General features: G+C 43.5%; 1 protein-coding gene across 1 annotated transcript in view; it reads left to right on the plus strand.

Moving 5' to 3' along the window:
• CPN1 (carboxypeptidase N subunit 1) overlaps positions 1 to 24,672 on the plus strand; it is a 34,888-nt gene that overhangs the window by 7,918 nt on the left and 2,298 nt on the right. The window contains exons 3-8 of the mRNA XM_040991819.1: positions 1,042 to 1,197; positions 7,285 to 7,467; positions 9,131 to 9,242; positions 16,654 to 16,793; positions 18,122 to 18,221; positions 22,287 to 22,405. Coding sequence (XP_040847753.1) covers positions 1,042 to 1,197; positions 7,285 to 7,467; positions 9,131 to 9,242; positions 16,654 to 16,793; positions 18,122 to 18,221; positions 22,287 to 22,405 — 810 coding nt within the window. The remainder of the gene's footprint in view (positions 1 to 1,041; positions 1,198 to 7,284; positions 7,468 to 9,130; positions 9,243 to 16,653; positions 16,794 to 18,121; positions 18,222 to 22,286; positions 22,406 to 24,672) is intronic.

Raw genomic sequence — 24,672 nt, forward strand, 5'->3', positions numbered from 1 at the left:
GTGGACACACACAGCAACACAAGGACTTGGACATGAATGTTCATGGCAGCACTGTTAACAGCTAACAAGCAGAAATAGCCCAAGTGTCCATGGTTGAAGAGTATCCTCTGTCTCCAAGTTCATATTTAGTTAGAACCATTGGCTGTGACCATTGTGGGGAACAGGGTCTTTGCGGATATAATTAAAACTTTAAATTGATGTCCTTATAAAAGGAAACAAATTTATAAATAGCTACACAGACACCTGGGAAGATGAGCACCTAAAGATGAAGGCAGAAATTCAAGTGAAGCATCTGTTGACCAAGAATTGCCTCCTACCACCAGAAGCTAGGAGAGACCAGAAAGCCACCTTGGACTTCCTTATAGAACTGAAAAAAGTACATTTCTAATATTATAAGCTGCTTGGCTTATGATTATTTCCTACAGCAGCCACAGGAAGCTACTCAGTCTATCAACTGGTGAAATGGATGAACAAACTTCTAAGTCCATATAATGGAACCATTCAGCAATCAAAAGGAATGAAGTACTGATATGTACTGATAGGTTATTCCAAGTGGAAAAAACAAGCACAAAAGAACATGTGAGATGTGACCCTGCTTATATGATATATGCAGAAAGGCAGCTTTGTACAAAGTGATTACCTGGGGCTAGGGTAAACATGAAGAACAACTGTGAGTGGGAATGAAGTTTTTTTTTAAGGGATAGAAATGTTCTAAAATTGGCTCTTGATGATGGTGTGCAGTGCTGCAAGCATATGAAAATTGGTTGGTTTATACCCTTAAAATAAGTGAATTATATAGCAGCAAAGCTATTTTAAAAATAAATAAAAACCTGGTGTTCCCACTATCCTGAAACACCTTACTCTTTCTAGAGCTTTTCCTGGGATCTCAACATTCCCATGTTCCTGGCACTTGGGTTAAGTAAAACAAGGAAATGCTCTATCATTTGATAGATTAAGCTACAGCCAAAATGATATAATATTCCTAAAGTACAGTATTCAGTTTGAAAGTTTACTTTTTTTGACCTCCCATTTCCCTCCCAGGGCCCAGACGTGTCTGGATATCTGGTTGGCAGGAACAATGCAAATGGTGTGGACCTGAACCGGAACTTCCCTGACCTCAATTCCTACATCTACTACAACGAGAGAAACGGAGGTCCCAATCACCACTTGCCCCTTCCGGACAACTGGAAAAGCCAGGTAGGAGATGAAATTTGTGAACAGAAGCAGGTAAATTGGCATCTAGAATTTGAAAAATTGTTCAGCTATCTTCATAACAAACAGGCAAGCCTTAAGCTCCTGCCTGGGTCTGCTTTGGTCCGTCTGGAGCAATAAGTGTGTCTTATGTGTCTTTGTGTTTAAACCTATCCTGTCCCAAGACAGAGCCCTCCAAGAAGTGCATGTTTACCGAATGCTGGGTGTGAGCACTGCTGGTGGTGAAGGAGGCGACAGTAGTACCATACAGTCACGTGGTACCTAACACATTTATTAAATTCTCTTACAGGCAGTGCTTCAGTTGACCATTGTGACACTGCTTGGTGAATGCATCAAGCAGTATTATCTATCTCTGCTATATAGCTACTACATGTGTAGATAAGATTATTTAAATTTACATAGCTAATAATTGGTAGAGTCAGGATGAAAGTCCAGGCCTTCTGACTGTCACTAATTAGATTTTGACAGGGAATTCCAGTGTTCCATAGAGAAATATTTCACATGTGATAACTGTATGTTCCATCAACAGTTGGCTACAGGAAGTTCAGGGAGGGGGAAAGGATAGTGTTGTGGTACAGTGAGTTAAGCTACTACCCGACTTACTGGCATCCCATTTGAGTGCCACTTTGAGTCGCAGCTGCTCCTCTTCTGATCCAGCTTCCTGCTAATGTGCCTGGGCAAGCAGCAGAAAATGACGCAAGTACTTGGGCCCCTGCCACCTACTTGGGAAACCTGGGTTTTGTTTCAGGTCCTTGACTTCAAATTCCCCCAGTTTAGGCCACTGTACCCACCTGGGGACTAAATGAGCAGGTAGGAAGATTTTCTCTCACCCAGTTACTTGCTTACTCTTTCTGCTTTTCAAATACAAGAAAGAAGTATATATAGAGATAGGAAGGAAGGAAGAACGAAGAAGGGAAGGAAGAAAAGTAGTAAAGGAGATAGACAAGCAGGCAGGCCCAGGGTACCCAGTCCTTACAGTTTTTCCTTTTCCCTTTCTTTACATGGGACCCTTGAGTACTTTACCATGCCCTGCCCCACCTAGCTTCCCTTCCTCTGTTAAGGAGGATCTTGTCCAGTGCTCCAAGACCCACCCTCCAGGAGCCTGAAGGGCCACTTCATCTATCCTGCTGGGTGGCCTGCCCCTGGGGGTGACTACCATCATCCTCAGAGCATAGTTACTGGTTATCAGCTAAAATGAATGCTTCTAGGTGTTGTATTTGTGAAGATCTAAGCCTAGAGGCTGCCCAGAAAAAAGCAAAGCAGGTACAATCCTTTATATTGGGAGCTTCCCAGATGAAAGCTACTTTGTTTTCCCTTGAAAACGAAGCAAAAGTCACACTGGTATGGTACCCTTGGTTCAAATAAATAATAAATAACAAAACTGTGTTGTAATGAACATATTCAGCCAGAACAATGTCCTAATTTTTAATAAAGATTTATTTTATTTTTATTGCAAAGTCAGATATACAGAGAGGAGGAGAGACAGAGAGGAAGATTTTCCATCTGATGATTCACTCCTCAAGTGACCACAATGGTCGTTGCTGCGCCTATCAGAAGCCAAGAGCTAGGAACTTCCTCCAGGTCTCCCATGCAGGTGCAGAGTCCCAAGGCTTTGGGCCATCCTTGACTGCTTTCTCAGGTCACAAGCAGGAAGCTGGATGGGAAGCAGAACTGCGGGGATTAGAACCGATGCCCATATGGGATCCCGGTGCATTTAAGGAGAGGACTTTAGCCACTAGACCAGCATGCCAGGCTCAGTGTCCTAATTTTTTAAGCAACAGAAACCCACCATCTGCTGATGCACTTTCCAAATGTCCCAAACAGCCAGCGTAGGCCAGGCCAAAGGCAAGATCTTGGAACTCACACTGGGTTTCCCACATAAGCAATTGAGCCATCACCTGCTGCCTCCTGGGGCATGCACCAGCAGGAAGTTAAGACTCAGGCGCTCCAGCCAGAAGGTGGCTGTCACGTGGTGACTCTGACAGCCACATGACAGTTCTAGAATGATCTGATTTCTCAAACTTGTTTCTATAAGTAAAATCAGGTAATTCAACCAATACAGTTAAGCTCCTATAAGATATAATGCCCTGTTTCACACATAAACAACAGACTGATGAAATTATAATGACTTATGTTGTATAACCATATGGGGAAAATTATTCAAGAATGAGAATTCAGTGGGGGAGGGGGAGGAAATCCCAGACTCTAAAGAATTATACCATAAAATTCAAAATTAAAAACAAGGATTACTCAGCACAAGTGTGGATGGGGCCTGGGTGCTCCAAACAGGGCTAGTCTCCAGCACCACCTGGTTCTCTGGAGGACCAGGGTAGATGTAGAACAGACTAGGCTAGGTCTCTGCCCCTACTGAGCCATGTATGAGCTGTCTGAGTATGGACAAGCCTTGGTTGGACTGAATCATACAACAGTAAGAACTGGAATGGGGTGAAGATCAGTCAGGAAAGGCCACTTTTACTGCCAGGGCAGGAGGACTAAGTAGAGCTTGCCCATGAACTCACCGGTATGCGCAAGATCTGGCATTGGGAGAGATTCTGATGGAGGAGCTTGGGCAACTCTGGCAGGACCCAGTCCCTACAGGTGAGCACAAGAACCACAATAGAGAGCAGCCCAGACCAGGCCAGGGAAAGGTACTCACTTACATACATTTGGCATAATTCGGGGGCAAACCAGGCTGAACCAGTTCACATCACCCGCTGGCGAATTTGAGCACCAGAACAGAGTGTGGGTCAGGCCAGGTTCAGTTGCAACACATACCAGTACACATTACGGCTACGACAGAGGTACTGGCTGGGCTAGGCTGGGCTGGACTGGAAAGTAGGACTGGTTGAGTTGAACTAGGCTTCAATGCCCATTGACATGCATGAGAGCTGAATGGGATATGGGATATGGGACAGACTGGACAGGTCTGCTGTACATATTGGCAAGCATGGTAACCAGGGTAGGGGGCAGGTCTGGGTTGGGGCTATGGGGAGTTACCTTGACTAAGCTTTAGCTCCCACTGGTTTGCAAGAGGGCCAGGTGTGTGCTGGACAGAATCAGGATTGACTGCAGCACCCATTGGTTCCTGAGGAAGACAGGTCTGGAAACAGAACTGACCCAGCAAATGCAACCACCAGCATATGCATAACCAGACTGTGCTGGACCCTGAACTGGCATTCACACACAAGAATCAGGTCTGGGATCACCTCAGACGAAGTTTCTTTGGGGATCCCTCCTACTGAACTGTTGATCTCACAACCCCAATCATGAAGAGAATTGCAGGTTCCATGGTCTGACCATGGAGAGCAGGTGTCAAAGCTGAGCCTCCTCAGAGGCTCAGATGGAACAGTGGACAGCATATCCAAGTGGACATGGAGGAAATGGTGATGCATCAGAGCCTGCGAAGGACACACCTGGCACCACAACAGAGGACGGTGGACAGAACAAATCGATCATCTGCCCCAGCCATGTGTTGGCAGTGAAGATATGGGCAAACAGAGACTCTAAGGTGATTATGTCTGCCAGTGGATTCTAGAGCGATTTCATCGTGCTTGGACTGGTGAGACTGGCAGCAATTCAGAACTGTTGAACTATTGAAACCGCTTGAGCAGTGCCCTTGGAGCATGCCCTACATCGGGAACCCTGGGATGGGGTGGGAGGTTGAGTGGGGTTTCTCCCTTTAGCTCTCTCCTTACCCCAGATACACACACACACAAAATGTAAAAACAATGGTCTTACCCACTTTCCTGTAACCCTTGACCCTTTGTGCCTTAATCAACTATGTAAAGATTATAAAAATAATTTTAAAAGGAAAATGAAAAAAAAAGAATTAAAAACAAAGAAAATGTGAACTCTGTCTGGTTCCTGATGGAACAATGAGAAGCTGGCCTTGTTCCAATAGATAGCTTAGGACATGAAGAAAGGGCTGTGCTGAAGGCCTGAGCCCTTGGTCACACACCAAGACCGGGACCTTGTCTTTCAGTATACTGATTCTCATCCAGTGAGACTCAGCCCTAACCACCTAGTCCCCTTGGGATGGAAGAGATGGGACCTCCAGAGCTGCCCCTTGGTCCAGGAAGTGCCATTAACACCCAGTAGTCTCTGAGAACATCCATCCTGGAAGGAAGCAAAACACCAAAGACTGTAAATTACCGAAGTTCAAGTGGATTCAAGGCTTTCCTTAGAATACTGTCATTCATGAGCAGCATACTATGTAAAGAAAACAGTGGGATTCACTACCCAGGACTGTCTGTAGTGACAGTATGTCTCATACATGAAATGTGGGTGTGATTCCAAGAGTGTATTCCACATATCAAAACTTCAACAGATGTATTGGAGGAAGCATCAGGTAGAAAACTGTTATCAGGGGCCTGGCACGGTAGCCTTGTGGTTACATCCTTGCCTTGCATCCACTAGGATCCCATATGAGTACCAGTTCATATCCTGGTTGCTCCACTTCCCATCCAGCTCTCTGTTTGTGGCCTGGAAAAGCAGTAGAAGACAGCTCAGAGCCTTGAGACCCTGCACCTACATGGGGCACCAAGAAGAAGCTCCTGGCTCCTGACTTCAAATCAGCTCAACTTAGCTGTGGCCATTATGGCTACTTAGGGAGTGAACCAGTGGGTGGAAGATCTTTCTCTCTGTCTTTCCTTCTCTCTGTATATCTGCCTTGAAATAAAATAAATAACATTATCAGGGCTAGTGCTCAACTGGCTAATCCTTCGCCTTCAAGTGCCAACATCCCATATGGGTGCCAATTTGTGTCCTGGCTGCTTCACTTCCATTCCAGCTCCCTGCTTGTGGCCAGGGAATGCAGCAGAGAATGCTCCAGAGCCCTGGGACTTTCCACCCATGTGAAAGACCTGGTGGAAGAGCTCCTGGCAAATCTGCTCCACTCAGGCCATTGCAACCACGTGGGGAGTGAGCCAGTGGATGCAAGAGCTTTCTCTCTATCTCTGCTTCTTTCTGTACATCTTTCCAATAAAAATAAATAAATCTTTTTAAAAAACCGAAAAGAAAGAAAGAAAACTATTATCATAAAACAGCATTCTTCAGCTTTATTCACGAAAGCCTTAAATTGGGAAGTCCCTTCGTAGGAGCCAGAGAAGCTAAACTGAGACTCTGAGTTGTTGCATCACCCCCTGTCTTCAAATGGATCTGTTCCTTTCATCTTCACCTCTGTCTCCCTCAGCAGAGTTTACCTCTTGGTATGGGTTCACAGCACAAACGGACAGAAAGTATGAGGAGTTGCCATGTATGCACTACCTCCCACCACCACCATTTCATACCAAACAGGTGCATATGTTATCATCAGTGGACCTACATTTGACGGACTCATCAGTAACCCTCAGAAGCCTATAGTTTTTTTAAGCTATATTTTACAGATTAATTTATTTTTATTGGAAAGGCAAATTTACAGAGAGAAGGAGAGACAGAAAGTAAGATCTTCAATCCACTGGCTCACTACCCCAATGACTGCAGTGGCCAGTACTGAGCTGATCCCAAACCAGGAGCCGGGAGCTTCTTTCAGACCTCTCACATGGGTTCAGGGTCCCAAGGTTTTGGGCCATCCTGTAGTGCTTCCCCAGGCCATAAGCAGGCAGCTGGACAAGAAATGGAACAGGCAAGACATGAACCAGTGACCATATGGGATCCTGGTGTATACAAGGTCAGGATTTAGCTGCTGAGTCCTCGTATCAGGCCCTAGAGTTCATAGTTTACATCAGTGCTCACTCTTACTGTTTCACATTCTTTGGTTTTAAGCAAATACATTATAATGTATACCCACCATTATAGTATCCTACAGGATAATTTCATTGCTTGAAATGCTCTCCATCTGCTTTCCATGTTGGAATTCCAGGTAAGATTTCCTTTTGAACAAAGAGTCCATACACTTTTTGAATCCATCAGTCCAAACTCCAAAATTTCCCATCTACACTTCCCAGACCTGGCAGGATTCAGTTTCATTTAGTCATGCTATCCATTCAGGCCTCTTGCTGATGGAATCACCCTGACAGCCTTCTGACACTTCTTATTTACCATACCTTTGTGCCACCTCTCATCTCCTCACAGGTGGAACCTGAGACCCAGGCCATAATCCAGTGGATGCACACCTTCAATTTTGTTCTCTCAGCCAATCTCCACGGAGGTGCAGTAGTGGCCAATTACCCCTATGACAAGTCCTTTGACCATCGGCTCCAGAATTTCCGCCAGCCTGCCAACACACCCACCCCCGATGACAAGCTTTTCCAGAAGGTATGTGGAACAACAGCTTGTCCCACTCTGGGAGTAACAGGCTCCAGAAATGACCTCAAAGTGCTCCATGGTACAAGTCCACAAATAACAACAGCAAGCGCTGCTGGCTTGCGGGGAGCTCACAGTCCAGAAAGTACATTTTTTGAGTTATATGCCAAAAATTGATGAAAAGATAGAGGAAAAGAAAAGCAATTATTACGACGAAAAAATATTTTGGCTAGTGTCAAGCAAAAATATGCCAGAAGGCTCATGTTGTTGTAGTAAGGAAATGTCAATCTTGGGAAATGGGTGCAGTGCTGCAGTGGATAAGTCCCTGGTTGGGATTCTTGTATTCATTTCACCCTGGAGTTCCTGGGTTTGAGTCCAGCCTCCTCATAGTTGACATTCTGGAGGGCAGCAGGCAATGAAGTGGTCAAGAACCCCTTGAATTCAGGGTTCCTGGCTGGGTAGAGAGAAAGCTTTCTTTCTTTCTCTCATTTGCCTTTCAAATGAGTGAAAATCAATTTTAATTAGATAATACATATGAAAACTAGTTTGTCAACTAAATTTGTGACAGATGCTGGGCATTATTTTAAAATGTGAATCTGGGAATTCTAATTTATAATTTTATAGCAATATGCCTGTTTTAGTGAAGAAAAGTCCAAAAATATGAAAAAGTTTTAGATAATAGCTCAAAACAATGTGATTAATATTAATATGTTAATTTATATTCATAATATATGAACACATTTTGTAGTGTACTGAGCACTTTTTCTTGAGCTAAAATTTTAAGATGTTTTTAGTTTTTATTAATATTTAACAAATTCAATGTAATTTGTAGATACAATACTAAGAAAATGATGACATTTCTCTCTTCTTCCCTTCTCTCTCTTATTATCCCCTCTTCATTTTTCATGTTTTTTCTTTTGAGATAACATGTTTTAGGTGTACAGTACAGTAAATGTCTAAATATTTCACCAAAGAAGATATTTAACAAGTAAAAAAGCAAAAAGATGTAGTCAAATGGGAATACAGTCAATGATTACAAACAGTAATTGAATAAAAAAATGACCATTTCACCCATAGACAATAAATTATAAAGTATCTATAGATCATTAAACCATAGTAGCATAAAATTCTTTCTTTTTAAAAATTTATTTATTTAGTTATTTTAAAGGCAAAGTTATAGAAAAGAGAGGAACAGAGATCTTTCATCTGCTGGTTTACACCCTTAATGGTTACAAGGGCCAAAGCAGAGCCTGGCAGAAGCCAGGAGCCAGGGAAGCTGCTTCTAGGTCTCCCATATAGGTACAGGGCTCCAAGCACCTGGACCATCCGCTGCTGCTTTCCCAGATGCATTAGCAGGGATCTGGATTAAAAATGGGGCAGCCGGGACATGAACTGATGTTCATGCCAATGCTGCAGACACAGGCTTCATCTGATATGCCACCAAATTAAAAGGCAATATATTACATAATATACATACTGGTAACATTAATATCATATTATTCACATTAATGCGACATTAATATTATATGCTAATATTAATGCCATATTAATATAACATATCAGTGTATAGTATGAGTATTATAATATAAATACCAACTAGGGCTTCTTCTGAGCGCCAGCATTGCCATATGAGTTTGGAATCCTCAAGGTCACTTTTGGCTTATTTTTCCCCTAGCTGGCCAAGGTCTACTCCTATGCACATGGGTGGATGCACCAAGGCTGGAACTGTGGGGACTACTTCCCAGATGGCATCACCAATGGAGCTTCCTGGTACTCCCTCAGCAAGGGTAAGGAAAGTGCTGAGAACTGCTCAGGGGAAAGAAGAAGAAAGCTCATTTCTCCTTTAAGTGACCAGCTTTCTTGGGGGAAATAATGGGAATGATATAGAATTTTACAATCGTACAGACATCTGTAACGTTGGAGAAGTCTCAGATTAGCATCCAACGTCATCTTGCATTCATTTTTTAAAAATTTTACATATTTTTGTTATTATTTTATGGTACAGTTCCACAGGCCCTGGGATTTCCCCCATCCCCTCCTCAATTTCCTTCCTTCCCCATATCATTACCATAATGTATTTGTTCGTGCTTAGTCGTATGTCCATCATTGTGGGCATGGACAATGGCAGAGAGTCCAGCATCCTATTATCAAGATATGGTAAACATTTTCTTTGGGAATCCATCTTTGGAAGTAGTGATGCATACTGCACTGCATTCCCACATCCGGATATGATAGTTACTATACATCCCCTTAAATGAAAAGCCACAATTCAAAATCAACAACAGGAAGAAAAATAGAAATTTACAATGCCATGAAGTTAAATAGCATGCTGCTAGATATGATAGTCTCCATTACACAGTTACTATACATCCCCTTAAATGAAAAGCCACAATTCAAAATCAACAACAGGAAGAAAAATAGAAATTTACAATGCCATGAAGTTAAATAGCATGCTGCTAGATATGATAGTCTCTATTACACAGTTACTATATATACCCCCAAATGAAAAGCCACAAAACAAAATCAGCAATGGAGAAAAAAAAAGAAATTAACAACACCATGAAGTTAAACAACACGCCACTGAATGGCCAATGTTTCAATGAAGAAATGAAAAAGAAAATCAATAACCTTCTTGAAGAAAATGATGCCACTGTATTATCTATGAGTCATTGAATAATTTAATCAGAAGAAAGTGTTTTGAAGAGATGAAACTAAGAAAAAAAATCAAAATCCATAATGATGATCTTTGTTGGTGACATATGACTCCTATAGGCAATAATTGGGTTTTGTTTTTTAATCCTCTACTAACCTATGACAAGAGATTGAAGAGTTTAAGCTGTTTACAATCAGGGTTAATACAAATAGTTGGCAATTTGGATCTGTCATTTTAGGAATGGGTTGTTCATTGATTTAGTCTGTTGTTTTACTGGGATGTTCTTTGCATTTGCCTTTGGTTTGGGTGGGCCTTATTCCTCTTCTCTGTCAAGAGAACATCTTTAAGTATCATTTGTAGGGCAGGTTTGGAAGAGGCATATTCTTATAACTTTTCTTGACTGTGGAAAAATTTTATTTCATTTTCACAGGCAAAGGAAAGTTTTGCTAGGTACAATATCCTGGGCCGATAATTTTTTTCTTTTAGAATCTGGAATAGTTCACTCCATTCTCTTCTGGTCTATAGAGTTTCCTGTGAGATGTCTCCTGTGAGTTTAACTGGAATTTCTTTATATATCAGTTGATTTTTTTTCACATGCACATTTTAGCATCTTTTGCTTGTATTCAATTGAAGAGAGCTTAATGATCATGTGTCTTGGTGAAGATCACTTTTGGTCAACCCCGCTGGGAGTTCTGTGCCCCTCTTGGATGTTGTTTTCCAATTCTTTCTCTAGATTTGGAAAATTTTCCTTTATTATTTCATTAAATACATTGGTAAACCCAGCTTCTCTTTCTGCATCTTCTGCAACTCCCATAACTCTTATATTTAGTCTTTTAACAGTGTCTTTCGATTCTTGAATACTTTTTCTTAGCTTGACCCAGCTCTGCTTGCTACTATGCGTTGGTTTCCCCCGGTGACAGGAAATATCTTCTGATTTTGAGATTCTTTCTTCTGCCTCCTCATTCTATTTTGGAGCCTCTCCACTGTACTCTTAATTTGCTCCACTGTATTCTTAATTTCTGATATATCAGTTTTCATTTGATTCCTTTCCAGTGTGACATAGTCCTTAAATCCCTTGAACTCTTGTTTTACGTGCTTCTCATTGTTGATAAGAAGCTTTGTAACAAATGTTTTGAATTCTGTATCCTCCATTTTCTCAGTGTCTTTCTGAGTTAACTCTGATTTTGGCAAAGGGTTTTGCTCCTTTGCAGAGGAGTCATCAGTAATATTCATTGTGCTTTTGTCTCTTCTTTTGCTCTTGGTCATTGTACTTCTAGTTATCAGATTCTTCTCCTTGGGGCAGGTTTCTAAGCTGTGTCACCCACAGGTTTACAGTTCGATTGTACTTATTGCAGTTGGTACATGGCTCTTTGTTTGCAGTCACGTGTGCCACTCCCTCCAGTGAGTTCCAGGTCTGGGTTCTTATGTTAGATTTCCACCATGGTCTCCGTAGCCACAGCTCCTGGCTCACCAGTCTCCAACTCTTGTGATACTGTGCTGAGGCTGCACCACTGTCTGTGCAACCTTTCTCCCACTTTCAGTTGGAGCAGTTCCCAGGATTAGAGAGACACTAGGTGTCCTATATAGCTAGGTTGTTGGTGGTGCTGATCTTGCCAGAACCTGTTGGTCATTAGGTCTGAGGGCCACATGGACTTATTTTGACCCATACAATGCTATAGTCAGTATTATTTTCCTGTGGGACCAGTGCAATGCACCGAGCTCAGTGAGATCTTGCAGAAATCAACCCATGTTCAGCTCACTGTCATCCCTGCAGTCTTAAATTCTTTGCCACACTGTAAGAAATGGTGCCTGATGTGCCACTACTAGATTTCTTGATCTGCTGGCCATTAGGTCTGCGGGCTACCAGGACCTATCTTGAGTGGAATCTGTAGAATGCCACATTGTTGCAGTTCACTGAGCCAGAAATGAGTTCACTTCCAGCTTGTGCATGCAGTCCTGCCCCATAGTACTTGCCTCCTTAAACAAAATGGCGCCCAGTTCAGCTCTAGGGGGCGGACTGGGTTGTAAAATCCACCCTGTTCCCACACTGCCTGTCTGGGATTTGCTGCTCTGTCTCTGCTCCTGGTCAAATGAAACAGACCAGCAGGATGGGTAGTTCTTTGTCTGGGTTCACCTCCTGTGCTCCCCTGGTGAAAGTCCTTTCCCGCCTGGTTGTTGAAGTAATTCCAGCTGCTGGCTGAATGCCATTGGAGTATCTGTCACTGCAATACCACACCATTGTGTCTGTTGCTTTCCTGTGTCTGTCAGTCTCCAGGTACCCCTCTGCTGTTGTTCTGTCCTTTCCTGTTTCCTGGAATGTGCCCTCTTTGCTTTATACTGGATAATATTTTTCTGTCTGTTTAAATGAGTCCTTACCCTATTCTACCATCTTGATTCTCCTTGTATTCATTTTTAAGATAGATTTTTACAGATTTATTAGAAATGCAGATTTATAGAGAGCTATGGGTGGGGAGAGATCTTTCATCGCTGGTTCACTCTCCAAATGGTTAGCATGGCCAGGGCTAAGCCATGCCAAAGCCAGGAATCAGGAGTTTCTTCTAGATCACCCATGTGGGTACAGGAGCCCAAACACTTGGGCCATCTTCTGCTCCTTTCTCAGGCATGTTAACAGGCAGTTGGGTCAGAAGTGGAACAGCCAAGACTCAAACCAACACCTATATGGGATGGCAGTGTTGCAGGAGGAGGCTTAACTTGCTATGCCACAACATCAGCCCTACTACTACACTTCATCCTGTGGGGCATGCAGTGGTGTGTCAAGTTAATTCTCTGCCTATGGTCACAGCATCCCATATGGATACCAGTTTGTGTGCCAGCTGCTCTACTTCCTTTCCATTTCCCTGCTTGTGGCCTGAGAAAGCAACAACGGATGGCCCAAGTCCTCTGGCTCCTGTACCCACATAGAACAAAAGGGGATCCAGGCTCCAAGCTCCAGCTCAGCTCAGCTCTGGACATTGCACCCATTTGGAGAGTGAACTAACAGATGGGAAGATCTTCCTTTATCTCTTCTCTTTCTGTAAAATCTACCTTTCAATTACAAACAAACGCATCTAAAAAAAAAAAAAGAGCACATAAGGTAGGAACACCTTGTGGACCTGTCATGCTAACGGTTTACGAGCATATCAGGGCATAACAGGAAACTAATAGAGCCAAAAGTGGTTGGGTTGCGAGAATCAATTGAGTTGAAATGTGGTTTGCCCGATCACTTAACCTCTCTGTGCTTTGGTTACTTTACATACAGTTAGTACATGAATCAAAGCACCAAACTCTACCCCATTAATATGTACAACTTTGAAGGGTTAGTAAACACACATTGATCTAAATAATACTTGTAATAGTAAAAAAAAAAAAAAGTAACATTTCCTTGTAACTCTGAGGTAAAGTGTGGAATAATGCACATAAAGCATTCAGAAATGCCTGACTCACATTAGGTTTTATACAGTAGCACAGAGGCATGCCTCACAGAACAGCTGATGAGCAGCGGGTAGCTACCCTGGGCATAGCCAGTTCCTCCACTGCACCCCGATGGCCTGTCTCCCCAGGAGCAGCCATCTGCGGTGGACATTGGGTTTCTATAACCAGCAAGAGGCTTTTTCCACTGTTCTCTGGGCCTTTTCCCTGGCAAGGGTCAAGCTAAGCCTGTTCGTGAACCTCCAGTTCACAGAGTTCTTAAGGAAAGGAGAGGCACTGCAACAGGTAACCAAGTTCTTCAGCCATCCTCTTTTAGCATCTGTCTTTTCCCATACTCTCAAATCTACCCTGGCCATCCCAGGGGGCCAGCTGGTGGCAGGGGACGAGTGGTTACAGCCCTGTGGAGAGAAGAGGGAAGCTGCATGAAAGAGCAGCCATATACTGGGCAGGCACGTTTGTGACCAAAAACTCGCTCAACTAAAAGAGAAAGACTGTCTTGAACTTTTTATTTTATTTTATTTTGAAGATTTGTTTCATTTGAAATGCACAGTTAGAGATGAAGAAAGAGAGAGATCTTCCATGCGCTGGCTCACACCCCAACTGCTGCAGTGACTGAGACTGGGCTAGGCTTCCTTGCTCATGTTTGTCTCATCTTTTTGCATTAATTTTTAGGCATTTGTGAAAATACTTGTTGATTTTTCTCCCCTGATCACTTTTATCTTTGACATGTGTGTCAAATCTTAAAAAAGTTATCCACTCAAAATATTTAAACAAAGTCATCTTCAGTTTTCATATGAAAATTCCAATGACTTTTTTTTTCAAAAACAAACAAATTTGTCCTCAAATTTACATAGAATGCCAAGGGGACCCCAAATAATCAAAATCATCTTGGAAAAAAAAAAAAGAACAAAGCTGGGACCAAAGCTGGATTAATGGAGTAACTACTCCTTCAGTGGATATTCAGATACTTATGCTGGTGGGGCCAGTGATCTCCACTAGTGCTTAAGTGTGAGACAGAAGTCCAGAGCAACACCAAGTTGGGTATGGTAGATCTCTGTTACTGGTAACAAAGCAGAAGGGTCTGATTGTATTAACTGGTGTGATTGCAGCCTCACCCCCTCTCTACCAAGGTGAACCATCTGCCAAGCTGAACCATCTAGCTCTCACTGGCTAGATGCCACATTCACACAGGTGCAAAGACCACACAAACTATCTGGACACTCCTCAGTGTGAGCAGGAACCACTCTGAGCCCCTGAAGTCAGACACAGTGATTGCTGGGCTCCTCTGTACATCTTTGTTGTTTTATGCCTTTACCACATTGTTCTAATATGGTAGCTTCGAAATCAAAACCATGATTCTTCTAGCTTTGTTACTTTTGTTTGTTTATTTTTAAGAATTGTGTGTTTGTTTGAGAAACAGATTTACAGAGAGAAGAGAAAGAGAGAGTAAACGTCTCCATCTGCTGATTCATTCCCCAACTGGCCGCACTGGCAGGAGCTGAGCCATTCTAAAGTCAGGAATCAGGAGCCAGAAGCCAAGAGCTTACTCCAGGTTTCTCATGTGGGTACAGGGGCCTATGGACTGAACCATCCTTCACTGCCTTCCCAGACAATAAGCAAGGAGCTGCATTGGAAGTAGAGCAGTTGGAACATGAACTGGTGTCCATATGTGATGCCAGCACTGCAAGACAGAGGATTAATCTGCGTGCTGGCCCCAGCTTTGTTCTTTTTTTTTTCCAAGATGATTTTGATTATTTGGGGTCCCCTTGGCATTCTATGTAAATTTGAGGACAAATTTGTTTGTTTTTGAAAAAAAAAAGTCATTGGAATTTTCATATGAAAACTGAAGATGACTTTGTTTAAATATTTTGAGTGGATAACTTTTTTAAGATTTTACCTTATTTTTTTTTTGAAAGACAGAGTTACAGAGAGACTCTGAGAAATCTTCCCCTGGTTCATTCCCCAAATGGCCACGATGGCCAGAGATGGTGCGTTCCAAAGCCAGGAGCCAGGAACTTCTTCCAGGTCTCAAAAGGACACGGGGCCATCTTTTGCTGCTTTTCCAGGCATATTATCAGGGAGCTTGGGGAGAAGTGGAGCAGCTGGGACTCAAGACAGTGCTCACTTGGGACGCTGGCATGACAGGCGGTAGTTATTGGTCCTTTGCATAGGTTAATTTTTAACACATGGATTTTTAACATACATGCCACTATAAGAAATATCTTCAAAATAATTGAGTCACTAGAATAAATAAATGACATCAAAGATCAGAGCAGGAAAACATTTAATGGAAAAATATATAGGTGCTTTCTGATCTTTTAAGGAGTCTGCTTTTCTGGGGTTAGTGTTTGTTCTCAGGTAGGATGAGGGATATGAAAGCAAGAGATTCAGCTCATCTGTGCTTTCTTTCTTAGGTCTGAAGGACAGCATAGTTCAAAGAGCAAACATGGTCTGAAAGCAGCCTACCAGAGCTAGCTAAGGGAGAAGCACAGGGGCTCAACCGGCTAATCCTCTGCCTGCAAACACTGGCATCCCAGGTGGGTGCCGGTATGTCTTCTGGCTGCTTCACTTCCCATCCAACTCCCTGCTTATTGCCTGGGAAAGTAGTGAAGGATAGGCCAAAGCCTTGGGACCCTGCACCCATATGGGGGACCTGGAAGAGCTCCTGGCTCCTGGCTCCTGGCTCCTGGCTTCTGACTATGCATCAACTCAGCTCCAACTACTGTGAGCATTTATGGAGTGAAGCAGCAGATGGGATGTTAATTTTCTGTCTCTCCTTCTCTCTGTCAATCTGCCAACCCTATGAAAATAAATAAATCTTTTTTAAAAAAGCATAGCTAATAAGCAGACCTTGGAAATGATAAGGAGGACAGAAAGTGAAGCCAGGAGATAGAAAAATATAGAGGAAGGACTTAACTAATAGATATTTACAAAGTGAGAAAACCTAGAAAGAGAGGAGGCATGAGAACTGGGAAATACAAATAAAGGTCAATAGGGGGAACAGAAACTGATGAGGAAAACCATGGGTGGTGAAAAAGCTGTGGTGGAAGAGCTGAGATGGGGCATTGGGTGGAAGCCTAGTCATGCAAATCTCCCTTGGCCTTCGGCCCCCCCAGGCATGCAAGACTTTAATTACCTCCACACTAACTGCTTTGAGATCACACTGGAACTGAGCTGCAACAAGTTTCCCCAACAGGAGGAATTACCAAGGGAATGGCTGGGCAATCGGGAAGCCCTAATCCAATTCTTAGAACAGGTAAGATCTCCTTCTGTGAACTTTCCCAATTACAAAAAATGAGATGTTTCCCAATGGCATATATTTTTTTAATCTATGGGGAAGAATGTTCCTCCAAAGTGGACACAAGAGTGAATAAAATGTCAATAGCAAGCCTGTAGAAAAACTCCAACCATCACTAACTGATAGGTAAATGCAAATCAGAACCACAGTGAGATACCACCTCACTTCCAATAGCATGGCTGCTAGAACAATCCAATAAATAAAAGCATACATTAACAAACGTTGGCAAGGATATGAGAAAATAAAATCCTTGTGCCATGTAAAACGGTGCTATGGAAAACAGTAAGACAGCGTCTCAGAGAATTAAAAATTGAGTTACTATATGACCCAGCAGTAATATTTTGGGATATATATGTAAAATAATTGAAAGACGGATCTCAGCGAGGTATTTGTACATCCATACTCCTAACAGTGTTGTTCATGATAGCCAAAAATGTAGAAACAACCCAAGTATGCCCTGATGGAAGAATGTCTGAAGAGCAGTGTATACACAGAATGAATTATTCTTCACCCTTAAAAAGCATGGACAGTCTAATGCATGCTGTACCCTGGATAAACCATGGGACATGATGCCAGATAAAATCAGTCTGCCACAAAGTATGTGACCTCAGGTATACTAGGTACTTGAAGTCGTCAAAACCAGTGTCAGGAGGTAGACTGGTGGCGGCAGCAATTACCCGTAGGAGGAACTGAGGAGTTACCGTGTGATGGGTGTAGAGTTTGAGTCTTACAAGATGAAAGGGTTCTTTGAGATGGATCATGGTGATGGTTACCCAACACAGTAAAGGTGTTTAATATTCCTGAAGTGTACACTCAAAATGATTAATATGATATGTCTTATGTTATTTTTATGTCATCACAGTGAAAACATATTTTAATTGAAGAAACATAGGGTCAGGACCTGAGTGCACCTGAGATGAGCCCAGGAGCCGGGGAGGGAACAGGAGATGGAAGCAGAGCACCAGCAGGGACGGAGGTTTGCAGAGAGCGTCAGAACCCCTGCTTCTGCTCTGAGACAGTTGGGTTTGGAGCAGATCAGTAACATAACTTGATTTAGATCTCAATAGGATCAATACAGCCCAGACTGTGATGCAGTTTATAAAAACTGAATTAAAAGAAGTCAGGATCAATCACGGTGTTCTACTAATAAGAGATTATGGAGATAGGAGAGTGACAGAGAAACTGGTGAAGAGGCTGTGGCCACAACCTTTGTGACAGCTTAAGAGAAGCTAAAATACTACACAGATATTTTATGATCATAGCCCTCTATCAACTTCTTCCTACAGGTTCACCAGGGGATCAAGGGAATGGTACGTGATGAGAATTTTAACAACATCACAGAGGCCGTCATTTCTGTTGATGGGATTAACCATGACGTCACTCCCGGTAGGTGCTTAGCAGGAGGGAGAACATTTATTTCTAGTCTTCAGCAGAATCGGGGGCTAGTTTGTAAGCCAGTGAACCTAGCAAGGATGTCAGGCCCTAGACACTAGATGCTGGAGACTGAATGCTAGAAATAAGCACAGGAAATTAAGGGGCCAGGTCAAGACGCCACGATGCTGGGTGGGAAAACCTTTGCTTCTGAAGCAGCAATCCTGAGAAACAAGGACTAGAAAAGATACCTGTAAACCTACCTTCTTATCAACACTTGGGAGTCACTGCCGTAATACAACTTGCTGGGGGATCTTCTGGGCTTTGGGACTATGAATCACTCATACACTGGTAGGAAATGGGTAGAAAAAGAAGAAACATAACACTAAGGCTTAGTCTTATTCTGAGCCAGGCATTTTGCTACATGTTGATTCTGGGAAAAGGAGTAGTGATATTTGTTTTACCAGCCAGCTGCAGGGCAAGATTGATGATGGAGGGCAAGACTTTTTATATAACTATCTAGGCCCTTCTAGAGGGTAAAGAATTGTGTGATAGCAGAATGGTGTTTCAAACCAACCCCACTCACTCCGAACATGCTGAACTCTTAGGTTTGTTTGTTTTGGATGTATAGCACTAGCTGCCAAGGGCTAGAAGTGGCTGAGATTTGCCTAGTAGGCAACCTTGGTATCAGCAAATTTGGCTCAACCAAAATTTGACCACAGTAACTGTATTACCAAGCAGGTATGTTACAGTTTCTATAATTTAAGCCAGATGCAATCTCTGCTTTATGTTCTTTTTTTTTTCCTTCAAAAACTATTTATTTGAGAGGCAGAGGGAGAGAGAAAAATTCCCAAATGTTGGCCCTCCCTCAAAATATCCACAACAGTTGGAGCAGAGCTGGAACAAAGCTTGGAATTCACTACAGGCATCCTACATGGGTGATAAAAACCCATGGAGTCAAAATTACTGGAGCCGTTACCTGCTGCTTGCCGGGGTTTGCTCTAGCAAGAAGTTGGAGGCAAATGCTAAAGCTGGTACTAAACCCAGGTACTCCAAGTTGAGCCATGGACATCTTTTTTTTTTTTCTTTATTTTTGACAATCTACATAGTTAATTAGGGCACAAAGGTTCAAGGGCTACAGGAAAGTGAGTAAAACTATTATTTCCACTTTTTTTTTCTGTATCTGGGGTGAAGGGGGAGATAAAGAGGGAAGCCCCACCCAGTCTCCTAGCCATCCCAGGTCCCCAATGTGGGGCATGCTCCGAGGGTCTTATTCAAGTGGTTTTGATAGTTTAACAGTTATGAATTGCTGCCAATCTCGCCACTCCAAGCACAAAGAAATTGCTGCAGAATCCACTGGTTGACATAGTCCACCTGGGAGTCTCCATTTACTCTGTTTTTCAATGCCAACATATGGCTGGGGTAGTTGGTTGATTTGTTCTGTCTTCTGTTGTGGTGCCAGGTATCCTCTGCAGGTTCCAATAAACTCCAGCTCCATCTGCAGCTGGTTATGCTGTCCACTGCTCCACCTGAGCCTCTAAGGAGGCTTGGCTCTGGCACTTGCATGGGCATCTTAACCCCAGGGTAAATGATCATTCCTGTTTCATGATCTTGAAGATAATCCCAGCACATCATCAGCCAAAGATTAATTTGGGGCCCGGCGGCGTGACCTAGTGACTAAAGTCCTCGCCTTGAATGCGCCGGGATCCCATATGGGCACCAGTTCTAATCCCAGTGCCCCGCTTCCCATCCAGCTCCCTGCTTGTGGCCTGGGAAAGCAGCCGAGGACGGTCCAAAGCTTTGGGACCCTGTACCCATGTGGGAGACCCGGAAGAAATTCCTGGATCCTGGCTCTGGATCAGCGCAGTACCGGCTGCTGTGCTCACTTGGGGAGTGAATCATCGGACGGAAGATCTTCCTCTCTGTCTCTCCTCCTCTCTGTATATCTGACTTTCCAATAAATAAATAAATCTTTTTAAAAAGAAAAGATTAATTTAAGGGAAAAGTAATTTTCTAAAGGAGGAATCCTGTGGCTTTATAGTCAGGCATTAGACACCCAGAATCCTCCAGCCTACTGACTGATCCCAGGAGTCTTTAGTCTACCTTAGTCACCGTAAGGGCTTGCTAGATATGTATATATAAGTATAAAGGAGTTTTCATTTACATCAAGAGAAAGAGATCCTCCTTCTGTTGGTTGACTCCCCAAACTTTCCCATAGTCAAGGCTAGGCTAGACCAAAGTCAAGGATTCCGAAATCCAGGTCTTCTCCATAGCTGGTAGGGTTCCAAGCATCTGTTGGCTCCCTATCACAACATCAGGAAGCTGAGTTGGAAGTGGAGTAGCTGCGATAAATGTCCCAAGCAGCGGCTTAACCCATTATGCCATAATTCCTGATTGCTAGATTCTTACACCCTATTTAAGCAGAGACGAGGACTATCTGTGAACATTGTAGCCAATCAACAAGTGTTGAATAGTAATTTCACCAAGAAGTGCCCGTTTCTCACATCCATTATCTAAATGAAGGATTCATTCATTTCACTAGTGAAAACAACCCTTGCTAACGTTCATCGTGCTACTCAGCAAAGCAACTGGCATGTATTAGGGATAAGGGAAGTGAAGCCCCCGCAAGCCCTGATCAGGAGCGAACCCTTTGTAATCAACATATGCATGAAAGAGCATCACCTTTGCTAACATATAGAAATAAGTTCAGGCATATAATAGGAGGCAAGAAAAAAGACTTTGCTTTTTCTCTTATTCATTGTTGTGCTCTTAAAAATTAAGATTTTTTTAAAAAAGATTTGTTTTTATTGGGAACTCAGATATACAGAGAGACAGAGAGGAAGATCTTTGTCCAATGATTCACTCCCCAAGTGACCACAACGGTCGGAGCTAAGCTAAACCAAAGCCAGGAACCAGAAGCTTCTTCCAGGTCTCCCATGTGGATACAGGATCCCAAGGCTTTGGGCCATCCTCAAATGCTTTCCCAGGCCACAAGCAGGGAACTAGATGGGGAGTAGAGCAGTCAGTACACGAACCTGCACCCATATGGGATCTTGGCACATTCAAGGCGAGGACTTAAACTGCTAGGCTACCATGCCAGGCCCAAGATTTTATTAATTTGAAAGGCAGAGTGACAGAGGTAAGGAGAGAGGAAGAGAGAGATTCATTCTCTGGGTTCACTCCCCAAATGGCTGCACTGGTTGGGATTGAGTCAGGCTAAAACCAGATTTGGAACCCCATCCAGACCTCCTACCTAAGTAAGTAGCCGGGGCCCCGAGAACTTGAGCCATCTTCTGTGGCTTCTCCAAGCACATTAGCAGGGAGCTGGATGGAAAGGGAGTACTTGGGACTTGAATGAGTGCACTGATATGGGATGGCAGCATCACAATCAGTGGGTCAGACTACTGTGCCACAATGCTGGCTTCCAGCAATTTCTTTAAAGGCTTATTTGAAAAGCAAAGAGTAGGCAGAGAGACAGAAGTCTTCCATCTGCCTGGCACTCCCCCAATGGTCTCAGTCACCGTGACTAGCTGGTTAAGGCCAAATCCAGGAAGCTGGAACTAAAGTGGAATTGCAGTGTTGGTATTGTGGCACACCAGGTTAAGCCCCACCTATAGCACCAGCATCCCATGTAGGAATGCCAGTTCAACTGCTAGCTGCTCTGCTTTTGATCTGCCTGCTGAAGTGCCTGAGAAGGCAATGAACATGACCTAAGGACTTGGGACCCTGTTATACACAGGCAGGAAAAAGAGCAAATCTTTGGCTGCTGGCTTTGGCCTGGTCTACCTTAGTGTTTTGGCCATCTGTGAACCAGTGGATGGGACACATTTCTCCCTCTGTCTATATCTCCCCTGTTTTTCTATCACTCTGCCTTTCAAATATATAAATACAATACAATAATATAGTATAATATTATATATAACATAATATATATTAAAAAGCAAAATTGTCAAGAATTTGAGTTGGCCCTTGGGTATGGATTGTGGGAGTCCCAAACAGTGGCTTAACTTGCTCTACCAGCCACAGCTACGATCCCTGTTGGGCAGATTTTTAATCAGCAGCCATCCTTGTGACTTTCAGGTAAGCACGGGGATTACTTCCGCCTGCTGCTTCCAGGTACTTACGTCGTGACTGCCACAGCGCCTGGGTTTGATCCACAGACAACAACTGTGACTGTGGGTCCTGCAAAACCAGAAGTGGTGAGTAGGGCAGACCTTTACAGAAACTGCAACAAGCAGCTGCACAAAGTCTTAAACAACTGGTGCTTGGTTCTGTCATTTGTGACTCTACTTTCTTCATGTTTTAAAAAGTTCATTGCTTTCTTAAGTTTTCTTCTGCTACTGTCTTACTATTCCTTCATCACTTCTGGTTGCCTCTTCTTAACATATATGTATATAATTCATTTATTTTTATTGGAAAGGCAGATTTACAGAGTGGAGGAAAGACAGAAAGATCTTCCGTCCATTGCCTCATGTGGCTACAATGGCCATTGCTGAGCCAGTCTGAAGCCAGGAGCCAGAAGCTTCTTCCAGATCTCCCACATGGGTGCAGGGTCTCAGTGCTTTGGGATATCCTGCCTGCTTTCCCAGGCCACAAGCAGGGAGCTGGATGGGAAAAGAAACAGCCAGGACGTGAGCCAATACTCATATGGGATTCCAGCACATGAAAAGCAAGGATTTAGCCACTGGGAAATCACGCTGGGACCTTAATATTTATTATATTTATCTGAACAGCAGAGTGACAGAAAAAGAGGAAGAGATACAGAGAGCCCTTGCATCCACTAGTTTATTCCCTAAATTACCACGATGTTGAAGGTGGGTGGGCCAGGCCAACGCCAGGAGCCAGGAACACCATCTGGGTCTCCCCTGCCAGAGGTAGGGTGTGGAATAGGCATGAAAAGGAAAGAAAGGGACCACTACAATTTCAGCATTGTAATGGACAAATGCAAGAAAGCCGTCTCCTTTATACAGAAACCCTCACAAGCTCTGGCACAGACTTTTGATGTCATGGTCAAGTGGGTATCCAAGAATAACTCTGCTGTTTGTTTCACTTAAAAACTCTCAATAGAAGTTCCTACTACGATTCTTATTCTACAACTCAATCTTGAATCAGTTAAGGGACTGTATCACAAAGAAAAGGAGAACCTAAAGATCAATAAAAAAATGAAACCCTAAACACAGAGCCCTTGATCAGCATAAAGTTGATGGGGACAGCCAAGGCAGTGTGAATAATAAAAGGTCCTTTTGCGAGACATTATTAGCGACATTAACTTCCAAGCTCACATTGACAGTAAAAAACCAATTCTGCAGCAGCAAACAACGCCAGAATGGATTAGAATTCTTCCACAGGTGGTCCAGTGTCCATGCAAAGGAAGGTGGAGCTGCATTCAGGTGGTTGTAGAGACATCCACTGGACCCTGCCAAACAGCGGGAAATTCCTTGCAGCCCTGCCTGCAGTGGAACAATACTCTTCACACCTTCTTGTCCCCCACTTCCACTGCACGGACCCCAGCAATAGGGAGATGGTCTTCAAAGCCAATAATAGGGGACTGCGTGTTTGGGCCATCTTCTGTTGCCTTCCCAGGCTCATTAGCACAAAGTGGAATGGGAAGCAGACCAGCCATCACAGACAGCAGCTAACCTACTGCACCACAGTGTGTCGGCCCCTGGCTCTTCCTCCTCCTGTTTGACATGGCATAGTGACTAAAAGCCTGTTTCTACTATGAGCTTATTTGCCCATAGAACCCATTCAAATTTCCTGATCTCTGAACACGAATTTTTTTCCTCTGAAAGTTAGTACCAGAAGGGCCTCCTTCATAAGCAAATGAAGTGAGAAAGCATATAGAAAGAATTTAGTACAGCGAGGGCCACAGAGAAAAGGCTAAGCACATGCTCCCCGTGGCGCTTTCCGGTGCTGAGAACAAGGACTACCATCAGATGGCGCTCGCACGGCCTCCTGAGGCCCCCCCCCAGGCCCAGGCTGTCACGCCTGGCCCTGGCTGCTGGGGCTGCAACTCCTCAACTCAGCAGTGTCTCCGTTCTGCCCTGACAGGATGAGAAGCAGTGTCAGCTCCCTTGTTTGGGCCCCATTCAATTAGGGTCTCGGCGCTCAGAAGTCATGGACACTAATCCTCAAATTCATCGGATGAGGAAAAAGCCTCGAGGCAGTCCTATTTGGAGCTTCCACCTATAAACCTGTGTCCTGCCAGCACTCCTCACTCTGTCCCCTTTGTTCTCCAAGCAACCCTAAAGCCGAGTAGACTCTCCTGCTCTTGCCCATAACAGATCAGATCCCTTATCTTTCTCTAGACAATGAGGGTACTGTGTATCTGACACTGAACGGAAAGCTTTCAGAATTAGCTCGTAATTATGACAAGGTAGATATGTAAGAATCCCCACTTCAGACTATGGAAACTGAAATTTAGAGATGATGAGAAACTTGTACAGCTTCACGTAGTGGGGGAAAT

This window comes from Ochotona curzoniae, unplaced genomic scaffold, assembly GCF_017591425.1.
Source record: "Ochotona curzoniae isolate NIBS_2020 unplaced genomic scaffold, NIBS_Ocur_1.0 contig_66, whole genome shotgun sequence".
Classification (NCBI taxonomy): domain Eukaryota; kingdom Metazoa; phylum Chordata; class Mammalia; order Lagomorpha; family Ochotonidae; genus Ochotona; species Ochotona curzoniae.